General features: G+C 47.6%; 2 protein-coding genes across 2 annotated transcripts in view; one reads left to right on the forward strand and one right to left on the reverse strand.

The window, feature by feature from the left end:
• Window positions 1-8,133, reverse strand: part of LOC146258091 (RNA-binding Raly-like protein) — a gene marked incomplete at its 3' end in the record, with an annotated part of 29,295 nt that extends 21,162 nt beyond the window's left edge. The window contains exons 1-2 of the mRNA XM_084671700.1: window positions 7,995-8,133; window positions 3,314-3,389 (exon numbers count right to left, since the gene is read on the reverse strand). Of these exons, the coding sequence (XP_084527826.1) occupies window positions 3,314-3,389; window positions 7,995-8,031 (113 nt within the window). The remainder of the gene's footprint in view (window positions 1-3,313; window positions 3,390-7,994) is intronic.
• A 4,992-nt stretch (window positions 8,134-13,125) lies between these two features.
• LOC146258092 (fibulin-7) lies at window positions 13,126-17,036 on the forward strand. Its single transcript, XM_084672656.1, has 8 exons — window positions 13,126-13,381; window positions 13,688-13,690; window positions 14,470-14,659; window positions 14,989-15,159; window positions 15,401-15,676; window positions 15,780-15,917; window positions 16,093-16,228; window positions 16,669-17,036. Exons 1-8 carry the CDS (start codon window positions 13,316-13,318, stop codon window positions 17,027-17,029), a joined length of 1,341 nt encoding a protein of 446 aa, XP_084528782.1. The 5' UTR covers window positions 13,126-13,315; the 3' UTR covers window positions 17,030-17,036.
• The last annotated feature ends 37 nt before the right edge of the window (window positions 17,037-17,073 follow it).

The raw sequence follows: 17,073 nt of genomic DNA on the forward strand, positions 1-17,073 counted from the left end.
CTCTCTCCCTCTCTCTCCTCTCTCTCTCCTGTCCCTCTCTCTCTCTCCTGTCCCTCTCTCTCTCTCCTGTCCCTCTCTCTCCCCTGTCCCTCTCTCTCCCCTGTCCCTCTCTCTCTCCTGTCCCTCTTTCTCTCCTGTCCCTCTCTCTCTCCCTCTCTCTCCTCTCTCTCTCCTGTCCCTCTCTCTCTCTCCTGTCCCTCTCTCTCTCTCCTGTCCCTCTCTCTCCCCTGTCCCTCTCTCTCCCCTGTCCCTCTCTCTCTCCTGTCCCTCTCTCTCCCTCTCTCCTGTTCCTCTCCTTCTCTCTCTCTCCTGTCCCTCTCTCTCTCTCTCCCTCTCTCTCCTCTCTCTCTCCTGTCCCTCTCTCTCTCTCCTGTCCCTCTATCTCTCTCCTGTCCCTCTCTCTCCCCTGTCCCTCTCTCTCCCCTGTCCCTCTCTCTCTCCTGTCCCTCTCTCTCCCTCTCTCCTGTTCCTCTCCTTCTCTCTCTCTCCTGTCCCTCTCTCTCATGTTTGCAGCTGAACCTCTGTGTCAAACTCATGCATATAGATGCAGGAGGTCTTTTAAAGAGCCTCTCTTTAAAATATGAAAGTCCAGTGGGAGGCAATTTCAAATGCAGACAGAGACAGAGACTGTTCTCTGATGAAGCTGAGAATCAGAAAGGGAGCAAGACCATTTACTGTGTTATGGAAGGCGAGCAACAACCAAAGATGATTAAACATAAACACAACTAACACAAGGTGTCTGGTCTCCAGCAAAAACGCTTTGCTTTAGTGAAATGGGAACGCTGCACGCTGTCGACTGGGAGTACAAGGAGAGATATGCAAGACCCATTGTGTATGCAGAGCTTGTGAGAGTTGTGTGTGTAGAAAGCATTTGTTTATTTGCAGTCTGGTCAGGTCCTCGTAGAGGTAAGTGCTCTGTAGCCAAGGTGCAGGCAAGGTGCAGGCAGACTGAAGAGGAGAGGAGGGACAACACAGCCAGAGGGGGAGGGAAGGAAGGAGGGAAGGAAGGAAGGAGGGAGAGAAAGAAGAGAGTCAAAGATCTCCCAGGTATATACAGGAAGTCGTCATGGATGATTTATATTACGTATCTTTCAGTTTACCAAGCACATGTGCTTTAATCTAACTGAACACAGAAGTGGGATGTTAGGGAGCATCCAGTATGCGGACCTCCCTCCTCCATCATACAGGATGTCCACAGCAACACATCAACACTACGCCCTGAGACACTGCAGCACCGCTCTCTACACGGGACAAGCTTGATCTGTGAAAACTTATACCCAACATATGAATCAGGGTCATCAAGAAAATCCTATGCAAGACTGTGTACACACACACATGCAGAGACACACATACACCACCCCCACCTCTCTCTCTCTGTGTGTGGGGGTAGAGTTGCTTCCTCAAACAGCTATATGGTGTGTAGGTGTGCAGGGCCAGTGTGACTGATCCTGGAGCAGTCTATCAGATGAGCTATGGGTGGTGTGTGAGTGTGTCCCCCTTCTCCTCCCCCCCCCACTCTGCCCTCCACTGACTCCCCTCTAATGAAAGCAAGAGGTGCCAGATCACAGGACCAGGGACTGGACATGGGAGATAGGGGGAAACCGTGTGGCTGTTGTATGTTCTGTACAGTGGGAGAAAACCGTCTGGTGCTTCATTGATCACGGTGTGTCTTGTAGGTGTGATGGAGGTCAGAGGTGTCATCGGCAAAGAGACTGGCTCAACATGATGTTTACCCATTTTAAAACGACAAATACACCAATCTGGTTTGGTGTCCACACTGAGGTGATGTGAGGTGATGTGAAGTCTGCTTAGGTAGGCAGGACACCCAGACACCCCGAGGCTCCAGGGCTCACTCTGACGCTAAGCCCAGTTAGGCCCCCGAAAATATGTGGACTGGCCTTGCGGCTGCCTGTGTATAAATCACAAATAAGGCCGGCAGTGGGGCCCAGGCATGAGCTAGTCCTCCCTGATCCCTCCTGGGAACAGTGGCGACAGCATTGGAAGTTTGTGTACTGGAAGTGTGTGTATTTTTCCAACTGTGTTTACAAGAACAACTTTGCTGATTGTCAGTCAGAGCCCTGCGACAGCTGTGTGGAATCTTCTCTCAGAGTGAACAGCAGCTGTCTGCAGATTATGGCGCTGAGTTCATGAAGCCAAATGTCTGGTGAGGTACATTTATCCAACCAAAGAGTAGCAAAACTAATGCGACAGAAACAAACATCTGATCAAAATGATGCCCACTGGCCTGCCTCTGCCCTAACCATCTAAAAACATTAACACGTCTTCCGTTGTTGTTGATGTCTGCAGTTGTCACAGAGCACGACAGAGCTCCATTATGGTTACAAGCTGAAACAGAAAACAGTGACAGCAACGTCCCTCTCCATGAAGACAAGCCCTTCAAACCAACAGCACTCTGCACCCTCACTCCTGAGCCACGCTAACAGCACTCTGCACCCTCACTCCTGATTAACCCAAACCACGCTAACAGCACTCTGCACCCTCACTCCTGAGCCACACTAACAGCACTCTGCACCCTCACTCCTGAGCCACACTAACAGCACTCTGCACCCTCACTCCTGAGCCACACTAACAGCACTCTGCACCCTCACTCCTGAGCCACACTAACAGCACTCTGCACCCTCACTCCTGAGCCACGCTAACAGCACTCTGCACCCTCACTCCTGAGCCACACTAACAGCACTCTGCACCCTCACTCCTGAGCCACACTAACAGCACTCTGCACCCTCACTCCTGAGCCACACTAACAGCACTCTGCACCCTCACTCCTGAGCCACACTAACAGCACTCTGCACCCTCACTCCTGAGCCACACTAACAGCACTCTGCACCCTCACTCCTGAGCCACACTAACAGCACTCTGCACCCTCACTCCTGAGCCACGCTAACAGCACTCTGCACCCTCACTCCTGAGCCACACTAACAGCACTCTGCACCCTCACTCCTGAGCCACACTAACAGCACTCTGCACCCTCACTCCTGATTAACCCAAACCACGCTAACAGCACACTGCACCCTCACTCCTGAGCCACGCTAACAGCAAGGCAGCGGCAAGATGAAAGGAGACACACTGCAAATAGGGAGCATGGAGGAGGAGATGATGGATGACAGAGTCTCAACATCTCTCAAACTAAACAAACAAGCACAGCAGCCTTCCCAGGTTTGGTTGATTGTCTCGACTGCAGAAAGGAAGAAATATGTCTCTCTTTTTAACGGATGTTAGCTGGGGTTTCAGGGAGATATGTTTGATAGGAATTTATTTTGTTTCCAAGTTGGAGGAGGAGGTGGGGGGTTACCTGTAGGCCTCGCTGCTGGCCCTCTTGGCTCCTGTCTTGGGGCGCCTGGTGCTCAGCTCTCCCGTCATGGTGGTGTCTGTTATGGAGCACAGTAATAATACAGTCAGATCCAGTTAGAGCTGCACTAATGGCCCCTGTCAGGTGTGTCCTCCTTAAGAAGCCCTGGGGGAGACGGAGATGGAGCTGGACGAGTGAGCAGAGGAGCCTGCCAGACACAGGCTGACCCTTGTGAAGGCCACCGCGCACACACACGCACGCACACACGCACGCACACACACGCACACACACACATGTGCACACACACACGCACACACACACACATACACTTTCACTCGCTCTCTCTTTTGCTCTCTTTGTCACACACACACCCTGCACAGCAGGACACATTAACGAGAGGCCTCTGAGCCTAATTGCCCTCCATCTGCCTGGCTGTTATTAATTGCCTCTCACATTCATGTTCCTGCTTTCCATCTAGTATGTACCTGTCTGTCATCACACAGTTCTCTCACCAGACACTCTCTCTCTCTCTCTCTCTCTCTCTCTCTCTCTCTCTCTCTCTCTCTCTCTCTCTCACCCCATCTCTCTCTCTCTCACCCCATCTCTCTCTCTCTCTCTCTCTCCTTCTCTCACCCCATCTCTCTCTCTATCACCCCATCTCCATCTCTCTATCACCCCATCTCTATCTCTCCAACCCCATCTCTATCTCTCTCTCAACCCATCTCTCTCACCCCATCTCTATCTCTCTCTCAACCCATCTCTCTCACCCCATCTATCTCTCTCTCACCCCATCTCTATCTCTCTCTCACCCCATCTCTCTCACCCCATCTCTCTCACCCCATCTCTCTCACCCCATCTCTCTCTCTCTCTCTCACCCCATCTCTCTCTGTCTCACCCCATCTCTCTCTCACCCTATCTCTCTCTCTCTCATCCCATCTCTATCTCTCACCCCATCTCTCTCTCCCCATCTCTCTCACCCCCTCTCTCTCACCCCATCTCTCTCTCTCTCACCCCCTCACTCACCCCCTCTCTCTCTCTCTCTCACCCCCTCTCTCTCTCCCTCTCTCGCTCTTTGCTCAGTTGAATTGGTCTGTGTGTTGGTTAAAGCTCTACATTTTTCTTAACTTAAAATATTAAAAACTATCTGTGGCAGAGATATTGATATTGTGTCAAAAGTCCTTCACTATGTCCCTTTGAGAAGGACAGAAAGAGACAGCGCTATATTTCTCAAATTATTTTACAGCAAAGACGAGAGATATATTAAAAAAGAATAATAATACCCATTCATCGCTGGGGTAATAGAACACACTGTAGATGCTGTCTGTTAAAAACAAAGTGCTCCATCCTGTTCTTAGTTTCCCTTCTCTGAAGATCTGACTGGCAAACACACTGACACACCTTATCCTCCTGAACCACCAAACCCAAACAGCCCCAAACAAGAGCACTCGAAAAACCTTCCATCTAACTCTGCCCTGCAGATCTTACAAGCACCAGACTGAGCATGTTTTCACAAGCATCCAGTGCTCACTGAGAGAGACTATCTCCAGCTCACCCACCCACAGCACAAAACAAACAAGGAAGGCTGTCCAGAGACCAGCTTGTTCACACTGACTCCTGTCTACCTATTCATCTTTTCTGCCTTTTTTTCAGATTCGTAATACCTGTTCCCTGGAAACATGCTAAACAAATTCACCTTCTTGAAGATCAACATCAGAGTTCTGGGAAGATTAGACTGGAGGCCACAGCCGTTGTCAGGGGAACGCGTACCGTTCAGGAGATTTACATTAACATTTACATTTATGCATTTAGCAGATGCTTTTATCCAAAGCGACTTCCAAGAGAGAACTTTACAAAAGAGCATAGGTCACTGATCATAACAATGAGGTAGTCCCAAACATTGTGAGCAAGGAGATGTAGATAAACCATACAAACACACCCTGGAAGGTAAATAAAAGAAATGTTTTGCCTGATTAGAGGGGGGGGGGGGGCGGTCTCTATGCCAGACACACAGCTATTCGATTCCCCTCACTTCTTTAAACCTCCTCCAGTGACTGTACTTCCCCTCTACACCCTGGCCTGTACACCACTTATATACTCAGTCCGCAGTATTCACTGTACCTATCTCTTCATTTTGCACTAACTTGCTGCTGTTACTGCACATATCATATTACTGCACATATCTTCTTACTGTACACATCTTTTTATCCTTTATTTATATATCACTTCCCTTTATATATATAGATGTACTTTTACTGCTGTCTTTGCACTTCTGGTTGATGCTAGACTGCTGTTTGTTTTAGTACTTGTACTCTGTGCAATGACAATAAAGTTTGAATTTCATCATCTCATCTCATCAATACCTGTTTTAAGAATAATTATGTTATTTGATTTTCGGAAATATTTTACACAAAAGTGAATAAATGACTGGATGTATTGTTAAAGTTCTGTACAATAATTCACAATTGATTTCCAGGTATATTTCTACTAGGCTAAACCCCTCTGTTTCAAACCTCAGAGCTGTTCATCCAAGGTCAAACAGATTAATAAGTAATTAATATTAAACATGAGTGTAAATATTATGATATAATTATGACATGACTATTTAATATGTGTACAGCGTTGTATTAGATGGTGTTTCGTGAGAACGAAAGGTTGTGTTATCCTTATCGCCCTCTCGTACTTCAAAACTCCATCTAAGGATAATGGTTGTCTAATCATCCACAGCCTCAAACCAGCCCTCTCCCCTCCTCCTCCCCAGTCTGTGCCGAGAGACGGCGTTAATGCCTGGGCCATCATCACCCAGCGCCGCACATCGATGCCTGTATAGCCTCTCGCCGTGTTTTACATCATGTCTGACAATACACTCCAGTACTTAAGGACGATCACTAAACAAACACGGCCATTAATCAGAGTAATTCCCTAACTACGCCTGGATGTCACTGCAACATGGATATTCCTTCACTGAAACACCGTCTAGCCGACGCGGAAGCAGGAGTTGGCAGCGCCGTTGACACCGCGTCCAACAGCGTGGAGACTCACAGCGACTTCACATCATCTGACTGCAGCCCAGCCCTCCCACGGAGAACAGTGAAAGAGGACAGCGGCGTGGTTTATGGCATGGACGCACATTGCTGTTTGTAGGACATTATTCTTTTAGAGCTGGCTTCATGAGCGCCAGCGCACGCCATCTGTTAACGGCCGGGGCGCTTTTAATCGCAGCCAATCCTGGAGATCGATATCGCTGTCAGGTGACAAGCAGAACGCTCACAGCTTGCTTATGGGGTAATTGTGCATCATTGACTGAATGATTAGGGCTATTTGCTGCTGATTACCTGCCCTTGTTTGGGCTACGTTTTCAGCAGGGAGAGAGAGAGAGAGAGGGAGAGAGAGAGAGAGAGAGAGAGAGAGAGAGAGAGAGAGAGAGAGAGAGAGCGAGAGAGACAGCGAGAGGGGAGGGGGGGATGAGGGATTGTGAAGTGATGAGGGCGCAATTTCATGCCATGTGGTTATGCTTTAGAGGGACATACTTTTGGAGGTTTATGAAAAATCATAGCTCAAAAGGGAATGTGTTTTGATAGTGCCCTGGGCAAACTGATTATTCCTGATGTTTTTACAAAAATGACTAAACCTCAGTAATCTGATTCCTCATAGCTGTGTGTTGGTACCCATCAGCTATGATCCCAAAATAAAATATTCCTAAATTGATAGTGTGGGATTAGGTGAGGGAGAAGGAACACATTCATACACAAGCAAAATACACACACATACTTTAGTACACACAGACACACACACACACAGACACACACACACACACAGACACACACACGGTAAGTTTTCTTGGCAGAATGCCAGCTCTCATCCTACCAGTTTGAGTGGCAGAGGCTTAAAGCCCAGCCTCTTGATCGATACTTGCTGTTCTTGGCAGATCCTTATCTACATAGCCTCTTCAATCACCCCCATACACAATCCCCCCGCACACGCCTGCACCATCATAACCCTGAGCCCTCAGCCTGACAGCTTCCCCCGCTCCTGTAGGCCGCACAAACACCGTCTCAAGAATAGCTGCTTAAATCTTGGTTTAGCACACAGACATTGTCCATAGAGAACTGTATAATCCTGGAGCTATGCTTCTCAAACAGTCAAGTTTTCACAATCCTGTATTACAGACTACATACGGCAGGCAATTCCAACACATCCCAGGAGAAAGATGAGACCCTGAGTGTGGCCACACGTTAGTGTTGCTGCTCCTGACCTCCTCTGAGATGTCATGCTGACCACACGGGCCCGGGCCACCATGAACTACCCTCTGGACAAGTGTTACAACACACACACTGTTACACAAAGAGAGAGGGAGAGAGAGAGAGAGGGGGGGGGAGGGAGAGAGAGAGGAGGGGGGAGAGAGAGAGAGAGAGGGGGAGACAGGGAGGGAGAGAAAGAGGGAGAGAGAGAGAGAGGGGGGGGGGGACAGGGAGGGAGAGAAAGAGGGAGAGAGAGAGAGAGAGAGAGAGAGAGAGAGAGAGGGGGGAGGGGGACAGGGAGGGAGAGAAAGAGGGAGAGAGAGAGAGGGGGGAGACAGGGAGGGAGAGAAAGAGGGAGAGAGAGAGAGAGAGAGAGAGAGAACATGTGGGTGTCCATGATGTGAAAGAGAAAAACATTCATGAAAGGAACACCAGGCTCTACTCACGTCTGGTGCTGTGATATTCACTCTTGAACAGGGTCATACCCGACAGACGACAAATAAGCAGAGCGGGAAGTCCTTTCAAACAACAGGAATCTCCTTCTCTCTTCTCTGTGCGTGTTCCTGCCGTCCTGATGGAGAGAGAGGTGACTGCTCACTCTGGAATCAATGACTGTGTTCTAGGAACGGAGCTAGCAGCACCTACCAAGTCACGCTACACGGGGGTGGGCTGGGGGGGGAGTCGGGCCGGCTCATTCTGCAGCTGGCAGGGGAGCAGAGAGGGCAGGGCTGTGAATGCTGCTCTGTCTCTCCCAGTCTAACAGAAAAGATAAGGGAACTTCAGAAGCATTATGAAAGCAGCCATAACATGATCTTCTATCTCTCAGTCTCTTTCATTTTCTCATGCCTCCCCCTCCACCCCTCACTCGCTCTCTCACTGAATTAATTACCAACCCCCCCCCTCTCTCTGTTCCTCTCTGTCTCTCACTGCACTCTCTGTCTCTCACTGCACTCTCTGTCTCTCACTCCACTCTCTGTCTCTCACTGCACTCTCTGTCTCTCACTGCACTCTCTGTCTCTCACTGCACTCTCTGTCTCTCACTGCACTCTCTGTCTCTCACTGCACTCTCTGTCTCTCACTGCACTCTCTGTCTCTCACTGCACTCTCTGTCTCTCACTGCACTCTCTGTCTCTCACTGCACTCTCTGTCTCTCACTCCACTCTCCCTCTCTTTCCCTCCCTACAGCAGTGTCAGCAGAGCTCCAGAACCACAGACTGCTGTCCTTTCAACACACACACACACACACACACACACACACACTGCTGTCCTTTCAACACACACACACACACACACTGCTGTCGTTTCAACACACACACAGACACACTGCTGTCGTTTCATCTTCCACACAGCAGGGGGATGGGTGGAGTCATGCATGAGGGACATAAGACGGGCTCCCGTCAGAACACTGCTGTCGTTTCAACACACAAACACACACTGCTGTTGTGTCAACACACACACAAACAGACACACACACTGCTGCTGTCACCCCTCAAACGCCTGGCTCCAGTGTGAGTGGCTCCAGTGTGAGTGACTCCAGTAGAGGCTGACTCCAGTAGAGGCTGACTCCAGTAGAGGCTGACTCAGGCTGTTAGCGTCTGCTGGAGTCACCTGGGATGGAAACATCACTGTAAGGTTTAAAACAACCCTCATTACAGTAATACATGGAGACATCCTCCTTCAGAAGATACATTTCCTATCCAGCTGTTTGATCTGTTACACCCCAAAAACACACGCACACACGCACACACACAATCCCACAGGGAGGTCTAGTGGTCCTATAAAAGTTGTTGTTGCAAGACTGCACTCTGTAGAACTAATAAGAGACCCTCAGCCAACTCCATTTTAATTACAAAATCCATTCAATGATAAGTTTTTAATTAAACTTGTCGTATCTAATTAAGATATGATGATCGCGAGCGGATTGGTCTCTCTCGGGTTTATTTATGCACGTCGGAAGTTTGGCTCAGTCAGCACGGCCTTATCTTAACGATGATCAAACAGCAACACGCATGGGCAGCTTGGAGTGACTGTGGTGGTTAATACACCTCTGTGATACCAACATCACCCTTTCTGTGTATCTACATTCTCTCTCAACACACATCTCTGCTGCAACCTTGTGTTCCACCAAGCAGTGCTTGTGAGCACAGACACAAACACAGCGCCAGAAACAGACCCGTCCTCATCGCTCTTTAAATGAACGCAGGAACCAGTAGGAACCGGTTCTGGCCTGCAGTGTTTTTGAGGATCACTGAACTCCAGGATGATTCTGTTATCCCTTCCACTAATTACCCCCAGCCTCTGGACAGAACTCCCCACAGCACTAATGACTTGTCAGCCAGTGCAGGAAGCTGGAACCGGTAGGCTGAGACTCCCAGGGTACAGCGTGTGTCATAACCCCCAGCCTCTCCTGGGCTGACCGGAAGCTAAAGGCTAACTAGCTAGCCTGTCCGCGGTCATATGAAGCTAAAGGCTAACTAGCTAGCCTGTCCGCGGTCATATGAAGATCTGGTCAGCTGGCTTCTGCACAAGCTGTCATTTTTGGACCATGGACACGCTGCTATTAGGGCAGAGACAGAGGAGGAAGGGATGTGTGTTCTTGGAGGAGAACACCTCTGTAAAAGTTGAAATCAAAGTCTAGATTGTTCTCTGTTGACCAGAGTAGCCTTATGACGTGAATGTGTGAGTGTGCGCGTGTGTGTGTGTGCATGTGTGTGTGCGTGCGTGCGTATAAGACAGACAGGGTATGGGAGACTGTATTTATGTGTTTGTTAGGAGTAAGATGGGTGCTGGGTCTCGATAAAAGTATTTTGTTGATATGACTTAACAAGCACAAGCTTAGGGTTAGCCTACATAGCTTCTGTAACAAGGCTGCCCAGCTCCGCTCAGCCTCATCACTCACGGATTGTAATTGGTTGTGGATTTGTTCACTGGCCTGTAGTGAAAGTTATTAAAAGACAGTCTTTTTCAAAGAGGATTGTAATTGTCATCCCGTTCTCCAATTGCCAGCAGGCTGGGTAATTGTATTTTATTTTGCCAAACAATGCTGCTTCGAAGTCAAACTCTGCAGGAAAATATTGCTTTCGTTAGCCTGACAGTTAATCCTAATGTCATTGTCCCGGTTTCCAATCATGTCCTATCCTAAATCCCTCCGTTTTATGCAGGCTTAGAGGTTTTCATTCTGCGTAGTGAGTATGCACACCCATCCATCCACACACACACCCACACACCCACACAAACACACACACACCCACACACACACTCACATCCATCCACACGCAAAACCACACCATTCCTCCACACACACACACACACACACACGTGCAGACAAACACAGACTGGCAGGACTCTTACATAAGCCTGAAAGCTGTGAACAACACCAGTTCATCAACCCTACTCGTTTGGGTTCATGGTTCATCGATAAATAAAACAAGTACAATAATACTCAATGTTCAATTCCATTCTTGGAAACAAATCAGGCATATTGGAAGATGTTCCATCATGTGTAGAGCAGGGGAGTGGGGAACACTTAGGCCTACTCTGTAATTTCTGCATCTTCATATTACAGTTTTTTACAATCGCTATGACACTTTTTTCAATACCTTTTTAACAAGTTTCCTAAACTCTTGACACAGTTAGCACAACATCCGCCTGTGTTGGCTATACAATTAACACATTTCTTGTTGCTTTGACACAAAATGCATAGAGTAAACACAAATTTTAAATGTTTGAACTTATTTTACACACAAGCTCAACCAAGACCAAAACAATCAATTTTTACAGACCAATTTACCAATGCTTTAACACTGTATGTCAGAACAGATAACATTATGTTCAAAACCTAATTTATTGGTTAAAGTCAATGTGAACAGCTGTTTATATTGTGAATTGAAACACAAATATATCCCCTGTATTTTATTCCATTGCTACTGAGAAAAAGCTGGTTAAAGTCATGTAAATACTATAAATTACAGTTGATTCCCAACTAGGAAACACTATGGTGTTGAGGTTCTTTCAATCGCATGACTATATGGTATATATACTGCAAAGTGGAGCTCTTTGTGCTGATCTTGTGTGGAAAAAAAACAATATAGAGAAACACGAAGAAAGTAAGAATACAGTACAGTAATACCTGCACGAAGGAGAGGAAGACAAGTACCAGGACAAGGGAGAGGAGTGGGACAAGGGCAAGGGAGAGGAGTTAGAATGTGTGGTGGCGCTCAGAGAAGGGCCAGAGATAGGGTAATACTGTAAATGGAAGCTAAATTGCATATTTCTCGCAGTAATGTCCTGTTGCAAATGAAGCCTTTACTGCAGCAATTATGTTTCTGTCTCATTTTTTTCAATACAGTAACCGTACATTCTATAAAGCTACTCTGACATCGGTCATTCATTTTTTGTTCTGAATTTCTGCAGCAAAAGAAACAAAATGCGTGCATTTACTAAACCCAACAAAACAAAAATGTAGAGGCTTCAAAAGAAACTGCATTGTAAAAACAGTCTATATTCTATAGTCTGTAACAGTATATAATCTATATAATGTGATACCTACATTTAGCAGACGCTTTTATCCAGAGCAACTTACAGTAAATACAGGGACACTCCCCCCGAGGAAAGTAGGGTGAAGTGCCTTGCCCAAGGACACAATGTCTTTTGGCATAGCGGTGAATCGATCCATCAATCTTCTGATCACTAGCCCGACTCCCTCACCGCTTAGCAATCTGACTCCCAACCTGACACATAGACTGCAGTTTCTGTAATTCCATCTGATAGTGTTTTTTATGACATTGTGCTATGATTGACTAAATGTTCCTGTGAAAAAAGAACATGAGTTAGTGTTTGGTAGACATGGTGTCATGTTTAGTGTATTTTTGTGTTATGACAATTAGTGTTTGAGTTTAGTTTACAATGTGTGATTTTGAGCATGACATTTACTGTTTTGCCAATTGTGTGTGGTTGGTGTGTTGGTGCGTTAAGAATTTAGAAAACTTGTTTAAGGTATTTAAAAAACTGTCATAGCGATTGTAAAAAACTGTAAAAGATTTATAGGCCTATCACTAACATTGTCGTTTACTCAACCAAAAGATTAAAATACCGTCAGTCATAAATCAGACACTAAATCAACTTTACAGTAAGGGCAAAGGCATCACCTTGTGGAGATTGTAAACATTGCACCAACCACAAATTCCGCACATCTTTGTGCACAATCACATGCACCAAGCATTGAGGCATTCCACTATTTATATCGGCGATTTGTTTTTTTGTTGTCAAAGAAGCAGTTCGTTTAGAATAGTCTTTCGCTGAATATACTTTGTCCAGAGAATGATTAAAAGACGGCAAACCTCCAACTAGAAGCTGTGAAACTCACCCTTATAATCTAACTCTATTTTGAGAGTCTATGACTGGTTATCAAAATTCAAAGCCACGGTTCCACCGCTGGACAGATGCACAACCCACTTGGCTAAACTCAGCTATTCGTCTTGGCGTTGAAATAGTCGAATTGGGAGGCTGAGCTTAAACAGAAATTTGGCAACTGCTCTCGAAAAGTTCAGATGTTTTAGCTTTTCTGTAGCAGTTTAGGTCGCACGGGCTTGAATGACTCCGTTTTCTTACAAAGCAAAAACATTTCTTAATTGCATTTGGGTTATTTATTTTCAGTATTCAAAAGTTCTTCATCTTTATATAGTTCTTTTTAAATCGACAATCTACAATCTTTACAAGTCCACGATCAAAGTGTGGTGAAACCGGTGAAACACGGGTATTGTCCAGAATGAATCAGATTTGTGTTGTTATGGTGATATTTGGTGTGCACCACCTCTACGCTACTTCTGGGCAGGTGAGTTTTCTAGTCGGCCTATATCCACGGTCGGCATATATCCATGGTCGGCATCACGTCAGTCTGGTTGACAATTATAATCTATGTATTTCTTCGTTTACAATCATGTATAGCCCATTAAAAACGAAATCGGTAAAAATAGTGTATTGTAACGGTTATTTTTGCTGGAGCTTGTGCAAAAATACGTAGGCTAAATGTAGTTTCACACGCGCGGAAATAAATAGATCACACAAGAGGTAACCTTTACGTCCAATATTTTTTCTAATCTGTAGAATTGCAAATTTCAGGTTATTTGAGATGTTTTAGGAGGTTATGAGAGTTTTATATGCAAAAATCCTCGGAATTTGTAATCTCTGTGATAGGCTACATATATTTTTTTGGGGTGCATAGCCCATTTTCATACAGGTGAAAGGCCTACTTCAATAGAGGTGACACTTTGTCATCATGCGTCTGTAAATACTTTACCATCCTATTTGTTTCTGTGAATGAGAAGTCGAATACGGGTGAAACGATTAGGCCTATCAGTAGCTGTTTTCAATAGGAAACCCACACTACTGATATAAAAGTTTGGCATCATTACTACAACATCTCCATTATTACAACTATCATTACTGTAATTGTTGATTAATGTTGTATTCAGAAGAAAATTCTGTAACTGATTCGCTTTGAACCTTTTGTGAAACAATTTCAATCTAAAAGAGAACAACAGCATAGAGATGGGGATGGAAACAGGACTGGAATCGCTGCGTGTAATTACCGTGTCTGACACAGCGATTGTGCAGTCGCCCACCACGAGTAACCAAGAGGTCAACTTCTCTGCTATGTACGTCTGACCCCGCGCGACCTCTCACTGGCTCGGAAAAAAAATAACATGAGACTCCACCGAAACTTACATTCAGAATCCGGTTTATTGTCAAGTATGTTGACACATATGATTAGTTTGCTTTGGTAGGTTGGTGCAACAATAAACACAGTAAGTAAAAAAAAAAAAAAAGATAAAACAAGTACTGTAAGTAAAAGGCACGTTTTTTTAGTTTTTTTTTACAATGAGGTAAAAAAATGATAGTAATAATAATGTACATTATTAGTGTCCGTCCAGCCAGGAGCTGCAGATCTCTCTGCGCCAGGTGGAGAAGATGCTGCTGGCCCACGAGACGTCCTACCAGCAGAACCTGCGCTCCTTGAGAAGGAGGCTGAGCGCCCTGCAGAACAGCACCAGACAGGCCTCGGCCCTGACCACGCCCCTGACCACGCCCGTGGCCACGCCCCACAGGGAGGGTGAGAGAGTGTCTTAAACGTTTTGAAACAAGGCTCCAGATCAAAACTCTTCTCAGGGAAAAATGCACCGAAACAAGCCTTTATAGCAGGTCAGAATATGGACGCAAAATGCTCATAGAACCATGAGACTGATCTGAGAGGAGCTCCATCCTATCTGGAAACTCAAGAAGAAACACAAACGTGTTTTCAGTATTTTGTAGTTTTCATTTGACTACACTCTGCACACACTTGTGTTTACATACATGAAACTGCTTGTGCGCCCCTCGCCATACGACGACCCGGTATGGGACCCATGTCTGTGTTCCTTTCTCGCCCCTGCTCCTGTCCAGCCACCTGCCCCAAGCCTGACAGTCTGACCAACGGCAGGAGGCTGGGGAGGGTGTTTGCGGTGGGACACGAGGTGCACTTTGTCTGCAAGCCAGGCTTTGAGCTTGTGGGGCCGCAGACCAGGGTGTGCCTGGAGGCCCTGCGGTGGAGCGGCCAGCAGCCAGCCTGCAGAGGTCAGCCTCCCTCTCTCTCTCCTGGGCACACACTGACACCATCTGATGCTACACTTTATTACAATAGGACATACAGGCTCGGTTTCCCAGCCATGGATTAAGCCTAGTCCTAAACGAAGAGTAATCTCCACTGAAAACGTTTTCTTAGTCTAAGACTAGGCTTGATCCATGTGTGGGAAACTAAGTCATAGAGTTTGTATGTATGTTGTTTGTATAATCTCTCTTCTCTGTCTGTTCCCAGTCTTGAGCAGCACCAACCCATCACTGCCCTCCTTCTCCTCCTCCTCCTCCTCCTCCTCCTCCTCCTCCTCCTCCTCCTCCTCCTCCTCCTCCTCCTCCTCCTCCTCCTCCTCCTACTCTGTCACGGTCTCCCCCGCCTCCTCGTCCCCCACCTCCCCTCCCCCTCCCCTCTCGCCCTTCATCCGCCCGTCTCGCTGTACCCAGTTCCAAGGCTCCTCCCACTGCACCTGTGACCTGGGCTTCACCATCTCAGGCCGCGACAACAACGTCTGCACAGGTGAGTCTGCAGCAGCACTGGGGCAGAACAGGGGGGTTTCAAACCGTCATTCAGCAGCACTGGGGCAGAACAGTGGGGTTTCAAACTGAGATGTGTGTTCCAGACATCGACGAGTGTGAGCTGTTCCCCCTGGGTCAGCCGGGTCGTCTGTGTGTGTTCACCTGCGTCAACACTCCCGGCAGCTTCCACTGTGTGTGTCCCAGAGGCTACAACATGACCAGGGACAGCCGCAACTGCAAAGGTCTGCTTCTCCACAGGGGCTCATATCTTTTAGCTTGATCTCCATCACGCCATGTCTTAAGAGAGTTTGGCTTTAATGTCTGGTGAAATCAGTTTGCCCCCTCAACACTAGTTGTTAAGTCCTTCTTTCCTCCTCCCTACATTCCTTCCTGGTGTGTGTGTGTGTGTGTGTCTAGATATTGACGAGTGCGAGAGCGGACTGCATAACTGCAGTCAGGACCAGCTGTGCGTCAACACGTATGGAGGCTTCCAGTGTGCCACGGTGGCGTGTCCTCGCGTCCTAAACGCCTCCTACATCAAGACGTCCCCCATGTAAGACACTCACACCCACACGGCTCAGGACAACTGCTGACATCGGAACCCAAGCATATTTTCGTTTTGGGTTACAGCACCACACAGAGACGTCCCTCAGGGAGGCCATGTTGTGTTCTCTCAATCATTCTGGCAGATTAGAGAACCAAACAAACAATTTTGCAGCAGAGGAAAGAGTTTTAATTTTCCTGTTACCGCACCTCAGACATGTAATTTGACTCGTGTGACCTCGTTCATCTAACTCTTCCGCTGAGCTGAGGAGCTGTCTCGCCTTCAGGCTTCATTGTTTCAAGTCTGTCGACTTGTAATTCACGAGACACAACAACTTTCTTTCTCAGAAGTCAAGCCTGAATCTATAGGGTGAAAAACATCCAATTCCTTAAGCTCCTCCCCCCTCCCCCCCCCGACCCCCCCCAACCCCCTCCCTCCCCCCCCACCAGGCGATGTGAGAGGAACCCCTGTCTGGTCGGGGACGAGGCCTGCTCCCAGGCTCCCAACTCCATCTCCTTCCACTTCCTGTCCGTGGTGTCCAACATGTCCGCCCCCAGGGTGCTGTTCAGGGTGTCCGCCGCCCGCGTCCTGGGCGACACGCTTCGTTTCGGGCTGGTGGGCGGCCGAGGGCGGGGCCACTTCAGCGTGCAGCGCTCCAGCCGGCAGACAGGGACCCTGCTGCTGGTCAGCCCCGTCCAGGGCCCTGCTACCCTGGAGGCCGAGGTGGAGATGAGCGAGCTGGAGAGACGGGCCCTGCTGGGGAGATACCTCACCAAGGTCACCCTGTTCGTCTCCCCCTACGCCTTCTAGAGGAGGATGGAGGAGGGGGAGAGGATAGGAGGATGGAGGAGGGG

The sequence above is a fragment of the Hypomesus nipponensis genome, chromosome 14, assembly GCF_054491055.1.
Source record: "Hypomesus nipponensis isolate SF chromosome 14, ASM5449105v1, whole genome shotgun sequence".
Classification (NCBI taxonomy): domain Eukaryota; kingdom Metazoa; phylum Chordata; class Actinopteri; order Osmeriformes; family Osmeridae; genus Hypomesus; species Hypomesus nipponensis.

Coding starts and splice junctions, on each gene's coding strand:
- LOC146258092 (XM_084672656.1), top strand. CDS start 13,316: ATGAATCAGATTTGTGTTGTTATGGTGATATTTGGTGTGCACCACCTC. Junction 15,160..15,400: donor CCAGCAGCCAGCCTGCAGAG/GTCAGCCTCCCT, acceptor GTCTGTTCCCAG/TCTTGAGCAGCACCAACCCA. Junction 15,918..16,092: donor GGACAGCCGCAACTGCAAAG/GTCTGCTTCTCC, acceptor GTGTGTGTCTAG/ATATTGACGAGTGCGAGAGC.